We start from the raw sequence: 19,587 nt of genomic DNA, 5'->3' as shown, positions 1-19,587 counted from the left end.
GTTATTGCTCGACACCGTTTGGGTCCCCATCAGTAGCGCGCGTGACTTGACAAGCTCCGGGCAACGGAGGGAACGTCGGGGGTTGCTCACTGCCCCGCGATCGTGTGACGACTCTCATCTGACCTGCCTGCTGGGATTGAATATTGAGTGGTGACACCTATGTGCACATCACGGCCAGTTCCTCGCAACGACGCTGCATGGTGGTGTGCACGCGTTTCGAGGGAGCTGAGGAGGAGAAAGAGCAAGGAGGCTCCAGGTGGCCATGATGGCGCAGAGGCATGTGATTGGCACGAGGGGGCCATTCCTCCCTGTCAGAGGCGATATTCGGCCTCTGTCCTTCTGCCACAGCCAGTACCCTACTTATCTAGCCAATTCGTTATACATACGCGCACTATAACTCGACGCCACTCGTGCCCAGATCTACTGCAGTCTAGCACTGGCCCGCCTCCTCTTCTCTCCCTCACACCATGACATGGCCATTGTCGCTCATCTGGTCCATCGACGCAGATGCAGACGGTAAAACGGACTCACCCGCGTCCTCCGTCGTGAAGAAGATCACTGCTGCGCCAGTGGAGCTCCTCCAACACTTCGACAATCCCGGTTTGCCTCCCTCCGCGCGCGTGGGTGACCCGACACTCAAGCAGCGCGAGAGACAACCACTCAGCATATGGCAGGTTGGAAGGTTGGGCGCGTTCGCAGCGATGAAAGGTGAGTATCACTCGGTGACGACAGTCATGGAGCCTCGCGGCGAGAAGAGCTGCCGGATGTGGTGCGGAAGTGCATCGGATGCGAATTGAATTGTGCAAGGCACGCGAAGATTGTGATCTGGAATGCATCCGATGTGCGCTGGATATGCTGTGCGCCGTGACCTGAGCGCGTTGCTCGCTGATGCTGAACCATACTGACGACTTCTTCTCCCAGCGTCCGAGTTGGTATCGGATGTCGTATCGTACCATGTTCGGGGTCCTCGACGAAAGTCATGGGGAATTGAGATGACGTTACTGACGAGCATCATGCGAGATGTCGGATCACACTCGCATCTCGGTGACATGGTGAGTCCGAGCTTCCGGTCATGTCCTGAATCAGCTCAATGTTGTCCACAGGCGCTCATTCGTATGCTCATGAGCATCGGCGGGTACATCCCTCTTCCATCCGACGCACTTGCCACTCCAGTAACCTTCCGTGTACGCAAACGCAACCTGCGGGGTATCCTTGCCGACTTTGATGCCGCGGAGGACGGCACTAGAGAGTTGTCGGGAGAATGGGTAGTCGGGAAACGGACTTGGCAGAGACTGCAAAGGGAATGGAGGGCGGTGAGGGCGAGCTCGAGAGAGAAGGAAAAGATCAAGGATGCCGGATGGTCATCGCCTGTGTCGATGCAACATCCGCGGAGGAAGGAGATAGTAGTGCTGTACCTGCATGGAGGTAGGTTGCTTGCACTTCTACTCAGAAGTAAACCGTACGCTGAACTTTGTGCAGGTGCATACTACGTTTCTAGCGCCGCCTCGCATAGACTTGTAACAATCCCTCTCGCCAAGAACTTGAATGCTCGTGTGTTCGGTATGACCAGTTCCTCCTTTCCTCAGCCATGCTTTCTGATGCAGTCGTCTCGTCGCAGCTCTCGATTACCGATTAGCCCCCGAAACGCGCTTTCCTGGTCCGCTACACGATGCAGTTTCCGCCTACCTGAGATTGGTAGACGACCTGCATATACCGCCGGAGAATATCATCGTCGCAGGCGACAGCGCAGGAGGTGCTTTGTCGCTCGCACTGATGATGTACCTGCGTGACAATGACTATCCCCTACCATCTGCTGCCATCCTCATGTCTCCGTGGGTCGGTGCGTAATATTCCCCCTAAAGCTGCACTTCTACTAAAGTGCGGTACGTAGACCTAACGATGAGCTGCGACTCGTGGGATAGCAACGCCGAATACGACATCGTGCCGCGCCCGATTCCCGGCGACCACCTGAACCCGATCGCGTGCTACCTCGGTGAACACATGGAGAAGTACCTCACGCATCCATATGCGAGCCCGCTGTTCGGCGACCTGAAGGGCTTGCCGCCAATGCTCGTGCAGGCAGGTGAGTGCGAGGTGCTTCGGGATGAGATCACACTGTTTGCGCACAAGGCGAAAATGTCGGGCGTTGAGGTGCGGCACGAGCTGTATGCGGACGCGGTGCGTCTCTTCTATGTTACAATTTATGACTATTATCTGAGGTAGTGCCTCGTGCAGGTCCACGTGTTCCAAAGTCTCCCTTTCTTCAAAGCGTCTCAGCAGGCATTTCTCTCCTGTCGTGATTTTGTGCAGAACTTCCTGCCGCAGTGGCAGCAGCGCTCGCCGCGCGCTCTCGAAGGCTCGACGGAAGAGAACCTCGAGCAGGAGATCGACAACAACGCCGCGCGCGTCGTGCGCGGCGACGGCACGGAGAGCATATCGCGCCCCGAGGACATCTGTGGACACATTAGTGCGACAGGGCGCACTGCTGCCAAGGCGGACGGTGGGGAAGAGGAAGAGGACGTCTCGCCGTCGCCGAGTGAGGAGGAGATGAGCTGGAGTGCTCAGCTGCCGACGCCAGCTGGAAGTGAAGACGAGAACAGAGACGACAGTGTCTTGATAGCTGCGAGCAAGGCGGACCGGGAGAAGAGCAAGACGCTCTTGCCTGGGCAGGTAAATCCGAGATCGTCGCTGAAGAGGCTTCGCTCGACACTCTCGATCATTGCGGGCGCGTCGTATCTGTCTGCGACGGACTACTTCAGCGACCCCCCACATGAAGAGCAAGGAAACGAGCCGCCATCTCCCAGAGCGAGGTCGCGCAGGTCAACGCTGAGCATGTCCTCGCTGAAGCCCGTGCCGCCACCGTCGATCCGCCGGTCCGAGCGCAGCCACCCCGACGTCCACTCGCTCATACAGCAGTATGCGAGCTCCGGGCCTGTGCAGGAGACAGCGACGCTTAAGTCGCAGGAGTACCGGCGGCGCCGGCGCTCGCAGACGATGTCGTCAATTAACAAGGATTCATAGAGTGCTGAGGATGGGGTCTCGTTCCTCACGAGAAAGACGTTTACTGAAAGGTGGTAACGTTTCTTCTGCATACCATTATTCATGTCCATTATCTGACACTGGCACGTACTTAGTAATACTTTCACTGTCTGTTGTGTTGTATCGCATGCGCATTCAAAAGTAATGTACCATGTGGTGTAGGTGTAAGTTCCGCAATGTCTCCACGATACAGTAGCATTACCTAGCAGTCCGTAGATCTCTCTGTCATTGACTAGTCCAATCAATTGATTCATCCTCTTGCGTTCGCCTGCAGGCGACTCTGCTGGTCCAGCAGACTGTTCCGATAGATCTCCAGCTCTTCGATCACGTTTGTGAGCGCGTTGACCTCCCAGCGACCGTACACGAAACCGACATAGAGGAACGTCGTCGCAAGCCATGCGAGGAAGATAGTGAGGAAGATGACGAAAGTGTTGAGCCACGAGGGCGGGAGCCACGGCGAACCGACGAGAATGACGAGCAGGAGCATAATGCACACCCCGAAGACGGTGAGCTGCGAGCGCGCGCGATAGATCGAGAAGCGGTAGCACGCCATGAGCGAGTGCAGGACTTCCGTGATAGAGTCGGTGGAGAGCGCGTCGGCGGGGATGGATGAGGGGTTGGCGGTAGCAATGAGAACGACGGAGGGTGCCGAGGAGTCGGCAGAATGGTTTGCATATGGACTGGGCGGGTCGGGTGAGTCGTCTTGTGAGTCGTCGTTCACGGGCGTGATCTCGAAGGTCGCCTCCACTCCAAAGTGGTCCGAGAACGAGAAGTCTCTGCCCGGCACCAGTTCTGTGAAGACGACGCGAGTATCCATGCACTTCAGCGTGGGAGCCTTTCCATTGTTATTACTAGGTTGGCGATACAGGATATAGTCCAGCCTCTTCCCATGGAACTTGCGCGCGATGGGCTCGAGCCTCTTGCCCACGGAGAACGAGTTCAGCGGTGAATCCGCGGTGATGCCGTGGTCGTGCACCGCATCGCGCGGGGACGGCTGCATGGTCGGCGGCGTGTTCGGATGGGAGGCGACCCAGGCGTCCTTGACCGCGGCATGGTCCCGGATGATAGTCATGGGCAGCGAGGACGGCGTGCTGTTGAAGTCGCCCGCGGCGATGACATACCGACCAGCCTCTGCGGCCTGCCGCACGAGTTTGGCGAATTCCCAAGCGTTCACTAGACGGTGAGCTTGGAGATGGCTGGGACCGGAGTCACCGCCAGGAGCGAAGAGCTGGCAGGTGCTGGGTCAGCGTGGGCGTCAGCAGGTGGATAAGAATGCGTACATGGGTGTTGAATATCTGAACCTGACCCAGGATGGGATGGGAGAGGAGTACACTGGCGGCGGCTTTGCCGACAAACCAATCTCCCTGGATTACTTCGATGGGAGAGCCATTCAGAGAGTACGGATGGATGGTGGCACCAATTATCGGGAAGCGGGAGAATATGGCGAGACCTGCTCCCAAAGCTCCGCTGTTACAAAGTGAGGTCATGGACGTACGTGAGCGGTCCGGACCACTCACCTATAGAAGAACTTCGAGTATGGTATATTCTTGGAGACCGCCGAGCGGACATACTCGTAGTCGCTGTACACCCATATTTCTTGTAGGATTACGACATCGTAGTCAGATGAAGCTAGCACATCTGCGATGGCAGCAATGCGTTCTTTCCTATGCTTGGAGACGTATTTCAGACCCCTGCCATGTATTGTGAGTCTCGTCCTACTACTGTCGGCGAATGGTTAGACTCACCAGCAATTGAGGGTGACTACACGGAGACGATGGTCTGACATTGTGCGGGCCGTGGAGTGCAGGCAAAGAAGGTCGTCTCGTTGTCGTATCGAGGTGACTCCAGCTGTGAGACCGCGTCCACAGACCCCCACTCGCAGTCTCGCACGCCCTCCGTGCCTCAAATGCAAAACACGACCCACGTGATCCGCCCGTAACGCGTCCCACACGCGTTCGATTGCGGGCGCCAAACGCATCCCCTTGTACAGTACTTTGCAGTGCATGGTCGTTCCGACGTTCATCTGGGTCAGTACCTACATCTCCAGAAGCGATGGATGCTACCGCTGGAGAATCGGTGCTACGAAACCACATCCGCAAGCTGCTGTTCGACTATGCGCTCACTCACCTGACGACTGACTATGTTGCTTGGACTCATGATGCAGTCTCGGAGGTACGCCTTACACGAGTCAGACGATTCCAGTGTCTCAGTTCCGTCCATCAGCTCCTTTCTGATACTCTGCAACCCGTCTCCACTACTATTTCAAACGATCCATTCTTGCCTGTCGAGCCTCTCGATGTACTATTAAGAAGATGGGGCACACAAGCGTCGGTGCAGTTCGAGGAAAATTGGTCAGCGGGAGCAAAAAATCTGCAATACATCAAATCTTGTCTTCATTATTCTGGAAAGTGCGCTACAGAAAAGTGCTGGAACGATGACGAAGACGGTATGCGAGCCTCAAATGCGAATATAATGTCTTTATGACACTTGATGCAGACAGTTATGAACGGCTGCGTCTCGAACGTCCCATATCTCATATACTCACTACGCGCTCCATTAGAGAGACTCCAAAGAGAGGCTCTCAGCTGGCTGTGAAGGCCCTTCCTCGTTCACAGCAGAATATTCTCAAATTTAGTGGAATACGACCGGTAGCGTCCAGGGACATTCAAGATGAGCAGCCGGTAGATCTGGCGGAAGTACTGTAAGTCCTCCGTTATAAACATTGTGCGCTGACACGATCAGTAATTTTTTTAGTTGTTTCAAGCTCCCCATGAATGCTCAGATACACGGCGAAGTGATTGGCCTCATTAAATCAGTACATCCTGCATCAAGACCGAATGATTCATCGGCTGTCTCTCCCCACGTGGACGGATTTCTTCGAGCCGACTCTCCGCCCCTCGCATTTCCAGAGCCAGCTTCTCCGCCACTTTTTGCTAGAAGCCGATGGCCAGGGCACGGATCTGAAGATTCTGAGACCTCGTTCAAGCGTCCATCAGGCATCAGCTCAGTCAAAGAATTACATTCCCTTTTGCGTCCGGTGGAATTCAAAGACGAAGAAGACGAAGAGCCGTACAAACAACATATGGTTGTTGTCGATGGATGGCGTAAGAAATGCTGCCCTTGATGATGATCGAAATGAGATCTAACAGCTCAAGGATGACTATCAGAAGCATTTCGGATACCCTCGTCCCCGCTCACAGCTGGCACTCCATCGCTGGGAGACAGCTCGAGCGATGTTGATGAACTTTTCTTGGCCTCGCCAACGAGCGACGAGCCGTTCGTCCAGTCTCTGATGTCCGCCAAAATGGGTGAGTGCGGGTCATCAGTGTTCTCATTCCTGGAGGGCACGCATTATATGCGCATATATTGACCTATTGCCACAGAGGAATATGAGCTTTCCCGATCACAGAAGATCGGAAACGCGCAGAGCAAGCCCCCGATGCTCGGTGAAGGCCAAAGGTGCATTTGTTCTCACAGTCACAAACGTCGCAAGATGGATTCATCGTTAATGTCACGATATGCAGCCTCTCAACATTCCTCTCCCCGCTGATTTCCAGATCCGCTGCCGGAAAGACAGAACCCAATGTAGTCACCACACCGAAGTCTCGGCCTTCCTCCGCGCATAGGACCGTAAGCTCATCTATGCTAGGGCAACCGCCTTCTACCCTAGAGGATGGCGATGCGGCAGTTACTGGCGACAGACGGTGGACATTCAACGTCTTCTCGGACGACCCGAGTTGTGATCTCGAAGCCACAATGGAGAAGTTATGCGGGATCCCCTTTGATGAGGATGACCTTCATGGTGTAATCCTGCGAGAAAAGCTTGATGAAAAAGAGACTATGCTGATGGACGGTGCGGGCCGTTTTATGCACGCGTGTAAACTGAATGCCATAATTTGTTGACAGTCCCCGTTCTTCGGCCTCCGAATGAACATCCACCCTCGAACGGTGTTTTCTTACCGAGCAGATTACAGGAGCTCCTTGCCCCGCCGAAGCCACCTACCGCCATGCCTGGTGAGCAAGCTGACGTAGAGGATGCTCGGCCCAACTCAGGGTCAGGGTTTCTGAGGAAAGTGAAGGGGCTGCAGTTGCTCAATATAGAGCTATCATGGAGGTGCATCCTGGATTCGGTCTCACCAGGCGTACTGATGTTCATGATCATGGAAGGCCATTCAAATATGGCCCGACTATCCCGACTGACGAAGAGGTAACAGAGGTTGCTGAAAACATTAGCTGCGCTCTAGTCAAAGGATTACACGTCGATGAGAGGACCTTGACGGAGATAATGCACAAAGCCGACGAAGCACCGATATCAGAGACAGATTTCAAGAAGGACCCAAGCTTTTGTCCGTCGCTGCGTAAGTGTTGGTCTGACGAATGTCTGACGGACAAATTTGGCAAGCTGTCTACTGGGTTCGACGACGACCATACAATAATCAACCAAAGGCGCATAATAGTGCTTGATGTCAGCCGCCAAAATGAAGAACTACATTCCAGCGATTCAGAGAATAATCAAGGCTACCATGTGGACGACATCAGCGAACATGCTGTTCATCCACCGAAGCGCATAAGACTTGAAGCCACATACAACGAATATGTTTACAGTTCAGCAGACCCCGTAGACGGCTTGATGATAGAAGACTCTGGCATCTTCATTGATTTGTCACATGCGCTTGATGACGAGAAGAGGATGTTCACGAACTTGGCGTCTGAAGCTGAAGGATTCGAAGGTCCAGACATTGACGGAGATCTCTTCGCGGACGTTGACCCAATACATCAGCTTTGTTGCGACCCCAGTCCTCCTGTTTCTCGTCCTCAATGGCTGAAGGGACCTCACAACGCTCAGGATCCTCGCTTGAGTTGCCTTGAATGCCACCTGGACCCCCTCGATACTTTGCTGTCTCGTCATGAAGATGCCAATGCGCCCGATGGCTTGATCGCAAACGATTCCCCTCCCACAGATGCTGTCCACTCGCCAATTGACCATCAACAGGCTAATTGCGCTCCGCGCCCGTTGCATTCATTCAATCCGTCAACTTCATTCACGACGGAACAGGATCATATGTCTCTGAGCTCGCTTGATCTTGGCCACCTGTCTGCTGAGACCTCTGTTGACCTGTTTCAGTTACCTCTGGCAGCACCTCGATGCTCCCCTACGACTTTGAGGAAACCTGCTACGCCACCTACTTCGAACCAGCCATCACCTATGTCATTCGCAAAGCAGTCAATGACTATTTTCTTGGGCCTCAAAGGAAAACGTCCGACTGAAAGTACGCTCAAAGTCGGCAGTCCTGCCCGGTCGGAACCTGCCTCTGTGAAGCCGACGACAACAGACACAGAATGCCGGTCTGCCAATACGCAGGATCCTCCGTCGCATTGTAATAGCATACCTGAAGAGTTGCTTGATGCTCGTACGTTGTGCCTCTCGGACGTCACCTCGCCAGGCAGCGTGCATCGGTACCTGGCGTCTATCGATCTCATCCACAAACGGGTTCTTGTTCGTTATCTGACATCGGCACAATGCGCCATTGACCTGATCGAACGCGAGTCTCTCGGTGGAGTACATCTCATCCTAGATGCCGAGACTGCCGTGCTGTTCTCGTCTTTGGCATCTCTACCTTCGCAACTGGAGGATCTTACAAGGACACTATCTGAGCTCTCTTGGCGATTCATGCGAGTTCTGGTGCTCTTCGAAGGATTCCCATCGAGCCATGCCTACAGGGAGATAAAAGGAACTCCAGGAGTGATGCTCTATCCCTTTCCTCCCTTTATCATTAAGGCTGTGAAGAAGATGCGCAGATATCTGAACATTGCCGATGCATATCAATCAAAATGCTCAGGCTCAGTCATTTCCTGCGCCTTCGCCTCAAGTGTCGAGGAGGCTGCACTGCTTGTGAGGCGCTTCGGTGATCAGGCCCAGAGCAGAACTCCTCTCGGAAACGTGCTGTGGGGTAGCCGCGAATGGCTCGACTTGGATGAGCAAGACGTCGGTGATAACCTTGTGCAACTACCTGAATCAACTCATACGTGTCTGTCTACAGGGTGAGCCAGATCTAGCTCAAGTTGATGGGATGAACTCCTTCGCTGCATCGATCATCCTCTCGCAAGTGTCTTTGGACGAGTTCCTAGGCATGACGGTTCAGGAACGACTGGACGCCTTCGGCGCTCTTGTTGGTTTCGAGAGAATCGTACGTTCGACACTGGTACGAGTGACGATCGATGCATTTCACTGAGCACATTGTTGCATATAGGAACGCTTCAATACAGAGCTAGATCGGCGGGCACAAGCGGTCAATACATCCTCCTCGCCACCTGACCTGCAATAGAAGAGGCTTAGGCGGGTTGATACTCACGGAAGCTAACTACTACATACATTGCTGGACTGTGTACGGAATGCTACTGCTCAATCTCTAGTTGCCATAGTTCGTCACTTCTTTCATTGGATGACAACAGCCCGCCATGCATGAAGATCCTGCTGTTCCCGCGCTCTACGTATTCAGCAGATGCAAACCAACCTCTGCCTTCCGGTATCGCAATGCTGCCTTCCACAGCTTTGAGTATGTCTACCTTCTTCCATGTCCAACCTTCAGTGTTGTCGTTGGACTTATCCTTGAGAAGCAGCCAGACGTCGTCCCAGAATGTCCCCGCGCCGGCGTGCCCTAGCTTGCTCGCATCGCGCTCGCCATGGAATAGTACAGCAACAGCTGAAGCAAGCGATGGTGATGTCGACTGGAATCGTTGGAATCCATGCACGGAGCGGGCACCCGGATGGCCATGAATCGGATCCGCAGCGGGCTCGACTGTGTACCACTTGTTCTCACGAACAGTGTAGACGTCTAAAACACCCGTAGCTGAGGGTAGTTCATATCCGCTAAAGCCTGTTCATTACGATGAGCCACGGACTATGAACGCTTTGATACGAAACTGCTAACCCCCGTATCTGAGCAAAGCCGATCCCTCATGTTCCAGCTTCACTGCCACGAGGGAGGTCCCACCACGAGCAGGGTCAGGACCTGACGCAAGTTCCTGCCATTTTCCACTGTGTACGTCAAAGGAGTGAAGGCCACTGAGCCGACCGGACACGGGACATCCTGCATGGATGTATATCCTTCCCTATATGTGGACAAGGGTTACTTGCAGGTCCGCTGTGCATTGGCTTGCACTGTACCTCATGTGCAATGGCAGTGTGATAACTCCTAGGCTCCGGCTGAATGCCACGTCCCCCAATCTGTTCCCAAACGATACGGTTATCTCCGCCTGCGGTATTTGTTTTCAATTTGCCTCGCCATATGCCCACTTGCGGGGAATCAAGCGGGGCCATGTCGACACCTCCGCGTCCGCCCCATATGTAGAGGTTTCCACCTTCATGGACCATTGTAGCGCCTACTCTCGCATCGGGAATAGACTCGGCCGATGACTTGATGTCGTTGACCGACGGGCAGATGGTGCGCCAGCCTTGTGGAAGGTGGCTCTTTGGTTCTCCATCCGTCAACGAAGCATCGAAGAGATGCACCGATCCTTTGATTACCCCATCCCCTTGCACATTTGCCGAATCAACGGGGATGCGCGCTTTCAGTTCCCCTCCATATATTATAAGAGATCCAGATGGGAATGCAGTTGCACAATGGGAGGAACGAGCGATCTGAGGAGCCTTTGAGAGGAGGGACCAGCGAGCAACGGGCATCGTTCAAGGAGGGCCTTTGGCTGGGAATGCTTGGTCGAGCGATACGTCCTTTTGAAGTGAACCGGCTCAACGTCTTCTCAAGGACTCCTTGAGAAGATGTACGATAATACAATTGTTTCCACGTGCTGGGAGCGTCCGTCAATTGAACTGTTGTGGTATCTCAAATTCGAGGCGCAAGACTAGTCCACGTATGACCCATCCAGATTCTGAGAAAGGTCAACGGCACACTGATTGCTGGCTTTCAATGAGCACCGGCCCTCAAGGCAATCGTCTCCGCTGCGCGCACAGGAATGAATTGGAGCCAAAATGAATCATTACACCATTACGACAGTACAAAGATTGCCATCTAGTCATCAATCGTGAATCATCAATGAGTGTTACCTTCCTGTGAAATGTATTTCCAACCATCGTAATGGAGGGAAGGTCACTGCTGCAAAACCAGCGGCAAGCTGTGGGAGGGTCTGTAAGCACTCATAGTTCGATAAGCAGAACGTCAACTTTGGAACATACCTCGAAGCCCAAGTCGGCGCCGTAGGTAGGAGTGCCGGCGGCCTTCCCAAGCGGCCCTGTGTACCACACCTAGAGGCAGGCATGAGGAAAAGTCACAAGGTTACTGATCGGTACACCTGCCTGGCACATTCCAATGACAGCCCCTGCGACACCGCAACATCCCGCCAGGATGCCAGCAACACCGAGAGGGAGCCTGGCCGATGCACGTCAGTAGATGGTACACCAGCATGAGCACCACCACGCACTTGCTTGGCGTATCGTAATCATCTAGGTTGTAACCACCAAGCGGGCCATTCTTCCTCCTGAAGATAAAGTGCTCCTCGGCAACAATAACGATGAAGAATGCCGTCCAGTAGCTTAGTATGCTAAGGAAATTTGACAGGATTGCAGAAAAATGCTCGCGGCCTGCAACGCCTGCAACGGTGTATGTAACGAACGCGAGAAACACCCAGATGAATCGTGGGACTGCCGCAAAAGGTCGTCCGAGTGCCTGGACGGAGATTCCAGCAGAGTAGGTGTTCGGTATGTTGTTCGCACTGGTGGCCTCTTCGTAAGTCTTTCACGAGGAGCACATAGACGAGAAGAACATACACAACAGAAAAGGCGAGGAGGACGAGGATGAATTTTCCTCCCCCTTTCCAAGGCGAGAGCGTTTGGGAGAGAATGCCACCAGTATCGCCCGCTTCGATGACGTCTGCGAAGGCAGGATCACCAATCGTCATAAGAGCTGCACCAAGGATCTCGACGAAGCATATTGGAATGAATAGCCCGAAGAAGGTGAGAAGGAACACCTTGACGCTGGATGTCTCCGCGGGGAGCCTACAATTGTAATCTGCAGCAACGGGTGCCCACTAATTCGCTCATGTCAAATCAAGACGGGAGAGAACATATGATAACATACCCCAGAGAACGAACCGAATATGATGCCGCCAAAGCTCAGAATGTTTGAGGAAAGGGCCCGACCGGTATCTTCATGAACCTTCTGCGTCTTTATATCAAAGCCAGCATGCCCTCCGAGGCCCCACAGAAATAGCATTACGATGGACATGATAATCCACGCATACCGCTCGTATATGTGGACCATCTCATAGCCGATGAAGCAGGGTACCAAACTGCACACGGCAACAATGATGATACCGACCACGAGCGGGAGTGTCCCTGGATTGATGGATGCGAGCGTCTCGCCGCCAAGGATGACTGCAGTCACAGAGAAGCCAAGCCTATTTGATCGAGTGACCAGTTCGTTCAACGGAGGCAGAATAGCGCATATACCGACACTCACTGCGTGAGGATGTTCAGAATGGAGTAAATGATCCCACCTGCATAGCCTGAGCTATATCGGGTGATGATCATAGTCCGGAGGCCAGTCTTGGGTCCGAGAGTGCTGGTGAATGCCACTGTAAGAGCACCCAGAGCACCGAAACACATAATGGTAGCAATGGCGTGACTATATGCGTGTGTTTAGTGCGATTGGCCGGGTCCAATGGTATTTATCACTCACGGGAGGGTCAAAGTGTAGTATTCCTGAGCCAAGATACCAATCGGAATCGTCGTTAGTACACAATTGACGGAACTGCACGTGGAGAGGCTGCTTTAGCACCATCCTGCACATTACAGATGAATCTACTAACCACCACATCAAGAAGCTTCCGACGTTGCCATCAGTACATGCGTGCACACGAGCCCGCTCGATCAACTCACTTGTTGTATTGGTTCTTCGTTGACCGCTCATGCTCGAGCACGCGCTCGACCCCTCTCATCTCGACGCCATGGGCAAAAAGCCGCTCGACGATAGGACCAAAGCGACCATAGCTCTTGACGATGGCCGCGTCGTCCGGGCGCCCCGTGAGTTCAACGGCATCTGTCGAGTCGCCGACAGACGCCTTCTCCTTCTCCTCCAGCGAGACGCTATGGCGGGAAGACATCGTGGAGGGAGGGACCGAACTTGGACGGGCATACTTGCCGCTGTCTCTGCATATTATATCGCGTGCACATGGACGTGCTGCCTCATGATGGAAGTCCCGCCCATATCTTAGCGCGTTCCAGGGACGCGCGATCAGATCTGCTCGATTTTTGGGCGCAACCATGCATTCGCACGTACTGCCACCGGAGCACTCATTCGCGCTCCATCATCTCACACATTGCAGCCCGGGTTGAAAACTGTGTCCGCACTTGTCTAAACACCAGCCAATAAATACAACAAGCTCTGACATATCATCCGGCAGCCTATGCAGGAGGCTTATTCTCTTTTTGAGCTATGATAATGCCGTGGTCAGCGCGGGTGCACTTTCAATCATGATAACACCTACCCATGGTAATCCTGTCACCCAGCGACAGCGCGATGCCCTGCGTCTTGCTTCGTATCCGGACGTGCCCAGTGATAGTCCCAGCCTCTGTCCGCTCCACGCTAAGGTTCGCCAGAGCATCCTCGCCTGACAAATTTTCATTAGCGCTAGACCGCCTCGGAGAGGAGTATGCTTACCGAACAAACTGCGGGCGAACATGTTCGCCGATAAGAAGTCGCAATCCCCCGAGACGGCGCCCTCGGGCGTCAAACACGACATGTTCGTCGCCTTCATGACATGGTGCAAGTATTCTCGGGGATCGCTGCGACAATTTCTTGAGTAAGCTCATCGACTCGCTTTGTATATGGAGATGGTACGTACGATATTGACGTCGTAACGTTCACCCGATTTTCCCACTCGAACTCTGTCCACATGCTCCGGAACTGGAACACTCCGGGTTGAGCGAGATCCACAAGGTAAGCCGAGTAACAGGCAAACGCACCTGTGCCTCGGTGCAATACGCCGGCTTGATATAGTCCATAATGTCGATGTGAATATCGTTTAGAATAACGCACTGCTCCGACATTCCGGGGCCTTCCCAGAGAATACTGCCGAATATGACGCCAGTCTCCGTGGACGATACCTAGATAGAAAGACGTGTTTCAGTCATCAGAGGGCTGTGCCGTTATCAGATAGCGTACTATACCTTGATGGTCGCTTTGATGCTCTGAAAACTGTGCGGTGCGATAGTGTACGTCGACGGACGTTCCACGAGCTTGAGATCGCCCAATGTCGCAAAATCCAGGCACAGGTTTTGAAGCGTATCTGCGGTCTGGTTGACCAACAGTACATCTGCATGATTTCCATATCTACATGATTGATTTCGCTTCGGATCAGACACTGTCACTTACCTAGCAGGATGTCGAAGCCGTGTACCTTGACATACGCCTCGGCATATATAGGGTCTGAGAAGCCTATGGATGGTACATTACAAATGAAGCGCAGTCAGGGAAAGAGAAATGATAGCCGTACCAGTAAGTTGCGAGATCCGGCTCAGGTTGGAGATGAAGTCTTCATGAATTTCGCCAGCTCCAGTTGCACGACCCACATCTTCCACGTCCTATATTCATATGATGATTAGTTTGATCTGTGTAACAGTGTCTGATGGAGGTGCATACGTCAATCACGTCATCTGCGGTTTTCTTCGAGAACTGGCGGAAAGTCAGAAGGTCATCGACTTGAACGATCTTCTCCTTTGCGCTCTCCTGTTCCTTCTTCTCAGCGGCCTTTTTCTGCAGTAATAGAACATGTCAAACAACGATCGTTAGTGAGAAAGATAAATTATACGCACTTCCTGAGCTTGTAGCATTTTCGAAAAAGCCGTCCTGGTGTTCTCGAGAAACATTTGGTGCACAACGGGCTTCTCCTTCAACTCGCTCAGCGTCTGTATGCAGTTCATGATGCGCTCGCTCGAATCCTCGTCGATCGGCACGGTGACGAACTTTGACTGTCCAACGCGGATGACAGATGCCATGATGAGCATTGCCTATGAACCGTTAGTCAGTTGCATACCATTGAATTCAACAGATGACGGTACCTCTGCCTTGAGTGCATTGGCTTTCTTGCGATCGCTTCCAACCTCATCGTAGCGCAGAACAAGCTTCGTCAATGCAGATGCCAGAACAGAGCCGGTAAAGAAGTCGCCGCCCAGGATCAGAGCTTGCACCAACAATCAGCGAGACTTCGACAGAGAGAACACACTGATCACCCACTTCGCAGAGGTGGCTTCGCTGCCGCCTTCACAGCCTCCAGACGCGCGTTCGACATACTCGTAAATGCCGTCTCCGTCGCATATGTACCATCCGCCAAAACCTTCGGCTTTCCGCCTTCCGATTTCAGTTCAACTTCATCCTTCTTTTCCTCGCTGTCCTCCTCGCTGGCTTCCTCCAGCAGTCGCTGCTCGGACGCCAGAATGGGAATCTCGCCGAGCACCTTGCGGAGCTCACGGAAAATGCCCTGGATCTCTGCAACATCCTCGGTGTATTCGCCGAGAATCCAAAGCACTCCGCGATACACCTTGCCAGACTTGATCTCGTTAAGAGTCTGTGTCAGCTTCTCACAGATGGTCTTGCGCAACGGCGGGAATTTCTCAACAACCTCCCTGTGGTGAGTCTGCATTCAACCGCGAACGCAACAATATAGACAACACGCATATATGCACCTGACAAACGCAACGACATCGAGTGCTGACGGATTGTTCGAGTCACCGAGGAAGTCCATCAAGGCGTGGACCACACTCGCAGCCACTTCAGAGAATTTCACAGCACAGATGTGAATGGATTGGACGAGAAGTTGTCTGTACTCCGGTGCCTTCACACGAGCACATTGTCAGAATACACAGTATATGTGCTGCAGTCGAATCCACCGACCTTCTCGAATTCCTGCTCTTGTGTCCTTTGCAGTTGTTTCTTGAGGAACAAGACGACCTCCTCCACATTTCTGCTTGTGGTCATGCTTAAGACGATGCCTATGGCTTTGCGGCGGACTTCGAGGTCGGCACTGGTCATGCGACGTCAACTTTGTAGCTGAGGACGTCCTTGCTCAACGCACCTCGACAGAATCTGCAGGATGTCCATGACCAACGCATCCAAGACATGGCCATGTTTCGAGCGCAAATTATCAAGACGATCAAGAACGATGAGTTTCGCATTGTTATCCGACTCTTTTGTGATGAGCTGGATATAACATGACGCCGCCGCTGTAGGAACATTGTCTCAGCAGAGGTGCGGACTTGTGAGGGAACATACGCACCCTTAACAGCAGCAGGGTTCTGCGTCAGAGACGTCAAGGTCGTCGCTGCTTCGTACTTGACTGCATGTGACGATGCATTGAGAAGCTCAGAAATCAGAATGATGTACCGCGCCTGTGCGGTGGAGCGAGTTCACCATCCACCCCGCGATAGTAGTTCACGGAGACACACTCACCCTATGCGCAGTATCCTTCTTGCAATCCTGCCTGATGACCTCAATGATGCTCATTTGTAGCAACTCATCCATAGCAGGGATCTGATCGAACACCTGCATGATATACTCCACCGCCTTCGGCATTGCACAGTTCGCCAGGAACACGAACGCGTTCCGCTTGCATGTCGCGTCTGACTCTGCAGCGAGGAACGTCTGGATGAGCTCAGGCGCATCGGGTACCAGGTGTTCGAACTGGCGATAGATAGTGTACACGGCAAATACGGCGTTCTTGCGGACGTAGGAGTGTCGGTGCTCGAGGCAGGAGCGGCAGGTTGGCATGAGAGGTTCGAGAAGCTCCACATCCTTGGAGATCTTCTGCAGGAATCGGAGTGTCGCGCCGCGGATGTATTCGTTGGGATGTTGCTGCAGGACGCGTCAATCGACTTCATTTGCTCAAGGCATCTGTACTTACCAGGTCATTCCGAATCGCGTTACTGGGAGAAATTAAGTACTGCTTGATTGATGGAGCTGAAGCCACGTACACAACAAGAATCATCTCCTGCTTCAGCTTTCCATTGTCGTCATACTTCGGGCAGACCTCCCAGTAGAAGTGCAACAACTTCTTGAGCTGCTTGTTCCGTGACGGCATGACATATTGTATGATGGGCATGAGCAATTGCGGCTATATCCATATTTCTACTCAGCACACCGACACACTAAGGATACAGGAGGCAGGCGCGTACTTGCGGGTTCCCATTGATTGTCGAGACAATGATCTTGCGCAACGTGTCCAGTTTGACCTCATCTGAGCCCTTCTGCAACGCCGAGCGCAGTTCCTGCGTGGACGGGGACTCGGTGCTGTCCTCGTAGACGATGGTATAACATGACACTTCGGCGGGGGTCATGGTGATGGGCAAGACCGATGGGTAGCAGGTTGAGACCGTAAACGAAGTAACAATCCAAGTTGCTAAACGTAGTAATCATATTCTACCGGCGCCAATGCACCGGTGGCCACGTCCGCGCTCTGCCCAGGTGAATGAACGATCGTTTCTAGAGCCCATGAGAACTGTAACACACACGCCCTTGAGGCTAATAATACAAGCCTCAAGGAAGCACTGACAATGGGCGCGCATACAAAGCTGGCAAGTGGAACGGAGCACGGTGTCCATAAGCGTGCCAAAACTAGGTAAACACCTTCTCATCTCATACGGTTCCCATTCTCGGGATGTATACCTCATTGTAGACATGAAATGTCATGTCGGCAATCCAAGAGTGGCCCTCTGCCACGTTTAGAGTCAGATGATGCATCGTAGTTTCGAGAGGAATGAACACACCAGCTTGATAATATTCTCTCGTTCAGCGTACGGGAGTTGGAAGATCTCGTCTCGAGACATTGTCACCACGCGCATGATGAGGGCCTAAAATGCGCGTATCACCGTTGCCTGTCAAGAAACAGCGTTCGAACCTTAGCAGGAAACGTACCTTCTGCTCGTCGGGTATATTAGCCAATGCAGGCGGCAGCGAAGGCATACCAGCCGGGGCCTGCAGCGGCTGTGGATATGCCCCGAGGCCTGGAATTTGCGGTTGAGGGCCAGGAGGCGGAGCGCTGTAAGTGTTCATGTGTTGACTGGGGTGTGGGGCTGGGTATCCCTGCGTAGGATAGGCAGAAGGCTGAGGGTGTGGAGGGTATGTCGGTGTGCCGCCACGATGAGGAGGCTGTGGCACTAGATGCGGAAGAATTGCTGGCACTGGCGGGACATTCGATGGTGGCGCAGGTGGTGCGGTCTGAGATGTTGATGCAGCTCCAGAAAATGCGCCATACGTTGCCAACGTCTTCTGCTCATGTGATGGTATGATCGTACGTTTACACAAGACCTCGATGGCCAGATGCATGGACGGCTCACCTGGACGATGTCCATGTTGACGGCGTTTATGTTAACCATAACTGCCATAAGGGCATATGCGATCTGCGGTTGACTGTTGAGTATTGTTCTAGCTTGTTCTGGCGTTGTTTTCTGTACTCTTGCAGCATGAATACGTCACTACGTTTCCACTGCACATCAATCTCACTTACTTTCAACTGCAGAAGAAGTTCGAGGAGCTGGTCCTCCTGAAGTGCTTGCGCCGACATCTTCCAGGAGTGACAGACTACAGCTTGCGAATAGGGTGGCGAGACGCAGCCCTGGATCTCGATCACATTTGCCCGACCATCACGTGCTTACATGTTAATCATTCTTCGGGCATGGGCTGCACATCCCCGACCCACGCTGACAAGGTCCACCCATCGACCGCTTTTTCCTTGGGCCTGCGCCTTTAATCTTATGTACTCGCGCACAATCAAATATTGTCCGTCAAAAGGGTATTGCACAACAACTAATCCAGAGTCTACAACCGTGATGGGGAAAAAGTACTATATAGCGGCGATAGTGAACGTCAAAAGTTTCTCCCGGCCACGAAAAGACACAGAGCTGCTCACGCCCCAACGAGACCCGCTAGCTTGCCACTGGAGTCGAGACTCACCACGTCATCACAGCCGCCAACATGCTTCTGGTCTATGCATGAGGGATGTCAACCGTTGCAGTCAGAAAAAGAGTATGCCTAGCTCACTGATGAAGATGTTGGGGACAGTCCTCTGGCCAGTCTTCTGGGCGAGGTAGGCCTGCATGCTGCTTCCTTCATCAAGCTCGTCGAGCCTAGCCATCCCACTCATGAATTCTACGATCAATGGAGGACTGTCAACTGCTACTCACTCAAGGATCTTCGTAGGGACGCCCGGGAACTTCGTGGTGAGGAGTTGCTTCGCACGCTTGCAGTATGGGCACCAGCTCTTAGAGAAGATGGCAATCTGGTTGCCAGAAATGGTCGACTGCGAGGGATGTATGAATCAGCACACAATGGAAGCTCGGCAGCAAAGACACACACCTCAACGAGATCCTTAGCAGCCATGACTTTACGCTGGTAGGCAGAAGGGTTGGAGGAAGATGGAGTAGCCGTCTCGACGGAGAAATCTCGCGAGGCTTACTGGGTCAGAAGCAGTAGAGTACAGCAGGGAAGTGGTGGTCGAAGCGAAGGCTCTATATAGTCGGGGAAGCATCGACGTCTTGTC

General features: G+C 53.2%; 9 protein-coding genes across 9 annotated transcripts; 3 read left to right on the top strand and 6 right to left on the bottom strand.

The window, feature by feature from the left end:
• Positions 1-467: 467 nt before the first annotated feature.
• LAESUDRAFT_648554 (uncharacterized protein) lies at positions 468-3,021 on the top strand (the record flags this gene model as incomplete). The annotated part of the gene is made up of 7 exons (XM_040904115.1): positions 468-708; positions 922-1,052; positions 1,104-1,425; positions 1,480-1,560; positions 1,619-1,840; positions 1,892-2,178; positions 2,236-3,021. The coding sequence occupies 7 exons, from the start codon at positions 468-470 to the stop codon at positions 3,019-3,021; spliced, it is 2,070 nt and encodes a 689-aa protein (XP_040766388.1).
• Positions 3,022-3,289: 268 nt separating this feature from the next.
• On the bottom strand, positions 3,290-4,825 carry LAESUDRAFT_648763 (inositol phosphophingolipids phospholipase C; the record flags this gene model as incomplete). Its single annotated transcript, XM_040904130.1, has 4 exons — positions 3,290-4,267; positions 4,320-4,506; positions 4,557-4,730; positions 4,785-4,825. 4 exons carry the CDS (start codon positions 4,823-4,825, stop codon positions 3,290-3,292), a joined length of 1,380 nt encoding a protein of 459 aa, XP_040766387.1.
• A 293-nt stretch (positions 4,826-5,118) lies between these two features.
• LAESUDRAFT_600727 (uncharacterized protein) lies at positions 5,119-5,391 on the top strand (the record flags this gene model as incomplete). Its single annotated transcript, XM_040903051.1, has 2 exons — positions 5,119-5,211; positions 5,263-5,391. Coding segments are annotated over 2 exons (222 nt in total), but the record flags the coding sequence as incomplete, so codon positions are not given.
• On the top strand, positions 5,380-9,329 carry LAESUDRAFT_613417 (uncharacterized protein; the record flags this gene model as incomplete). Its single annotated transcript, XM_040903180.1, has 10 exons — positions 5,380-5,485; positions 5,536-5,740; positions 5,977-6,143; positions 6,207-6,347; positions 6,423-6,498; positions 6,564-6,892; positions 6,946-7,153; positions 7,207-9,025; positions 9,081-9,227; positions 9,291-9,329. Coding segments are annotated over 10 exons (3,237 nt in total), but the record flags the coding sequence as incomplete, so codon positions are not given.
• Positions 9,283-10,876, bottom strand: LAESUDRAFT_696808 (galactose oxidase). The gene is made up of 3 exons (XM_040906281.1): positions 10,208-10,876; positions 9,972-10,152; positions 9,283-9,917 (listed from the first exon to the last, which is right to left on the bottom strand). The coding sequence occupies exons 1-3, from the start codon at positions 10,721-10,723 to the stop codon at positions 9,436-9,438; spliced, it is 1,179 nt and encodes a 392-aa protein (XP_040766384.1). The 5' UTR covers positions 10,724-10,876; the 3' UTR covers positions 9,283-9,435.
• Positions 10,877-11,100: 224 nt separating this feature from the next.
• Positions 11,101-13,158, bottom strand: LAESUDRAFT_735810 (uncharacterized protein; the record flags this gene model as incomplete). The annotated part of the gene is made up of 10 exons (XM_040910628.1): positions 11,101-11,172; positions 11,234-11,302; positions 11,354-11,426; positions 11,479-11,769; positions 11,825-12,084; positions 12,135-12,453; positions 12,516-12,680; positions 12,735-12,806; positions 12,865-12,879; positions 12,935-13,158. The coding sequence occupies 10 exons, from the start codon at positions 13,156-13,158 to the stop codon at positions 11,101-11,103; spliced, it is 1,560 nt and encodes a 519-aa protein (XP_040766383.1).
• Positions 13,159-13,459: 301 nt separating this feature from the next.
• LAESUDRAFT_648735 (coatomer protein) lies at positions 13,460-17,386 on the bottom strand (the record flags this gene model as incomplete). The annotated part of the gene is made up of 20 exons (XM_040904127.1): positions 13,460-13,488; positions 13,543-13,665; positions 13,716-13,840; positions 13,900-13,961; positions 14,021-14,161; positions 14,225-14,370; positions 14,430-14,492; positions 14,551-14,638; positions 14,697-14,810; positions 14,870-15,064; positions 15,116-15,237; positions 15,291-15,679; positions 15,740-15,888; positions 15,948-16,077; positions 16,129-16,276; positions 16,330-16,441; positions 16,503-16,904; positions 16,954-16,975; positions 17,024-17,163; positions 17,225-17,386. 20 exons carry the CDS (start codon positions 17,384-17,386, stop codon positions 13,460-13,462), a joined length of 2,862 nt encoding a protein of 953 aa, XP_040766382.1.
• A 348-nt stretch (positions 17,387-17,734) lies between these two features.
• LAESUDRAFT_735808 (uncharacterized protein) lies at positions 17,735-18,766 on the bottom strand (the record flags this gene model as incomplete). Its single annotated transcript, XM_040910627.1, has 6 exons — positions 17,735-17,761; positions 17,816-17,899; positions 17,964-18,317; positions 18,386-18,496; positions 18,556-18,599; positions 18,754-18,766. The coding sequence occupies 6 exons, from the start codon at positions 18,764-18,766 to the stop codon at positions 17,735-17,737; spliced, it is 633 nt and encodes a 210-aa protein (XP_040766381.1).
• A 41-nt stretch (positions 18,767-18,807) lies between these two features.
• Positions 18,808-19,458, bottom strand: LAESUDRAFT_723530 (glutaredoxin). The gene is made up of 4 exons (XM_040908435.1): positions 19,404-19,458; positions 19,232-19,347; positions 19,089-19,174; positions 18,808-19,033 (listed from the first exon to the last, which is right to left on the bottom strand). The coding sequence occupies exons 1-4, from the start codon at positions 19,425-19,427 to the stop codon at positions 18,954-18,956; spliced, it is 306 nt and encodes a 101-aa protein (XP_040766380.1). The 5' UTR covers positions 19,428-19,458; the 3' UTR covers positions 18,808-18,953.
• Between the last annotated feature and the right edge of the window lie 129 nt (positions 19,459-19,587).

The sequence above is a fragment of the Laetiporus sulphureus genome (genome assembly GCF_001632365.1).
Source record: "Laetiporus sulphureus 93-53 unplaced genomic scaffold LAESUscaffold_10, whole genome shotgun sequence".
NCBI lineage: Eukaryota > Fungi > Basidiomycota > Agaricomycetes > Polyporales > Laetiporaceae > Laetiporus > Laetiporus sulphureus.
The sequence above is the reverse complement of the archived record's forward strand: the minus strand, read 5'-3'. Positions and strand labels throughout refer to the sequence as shown.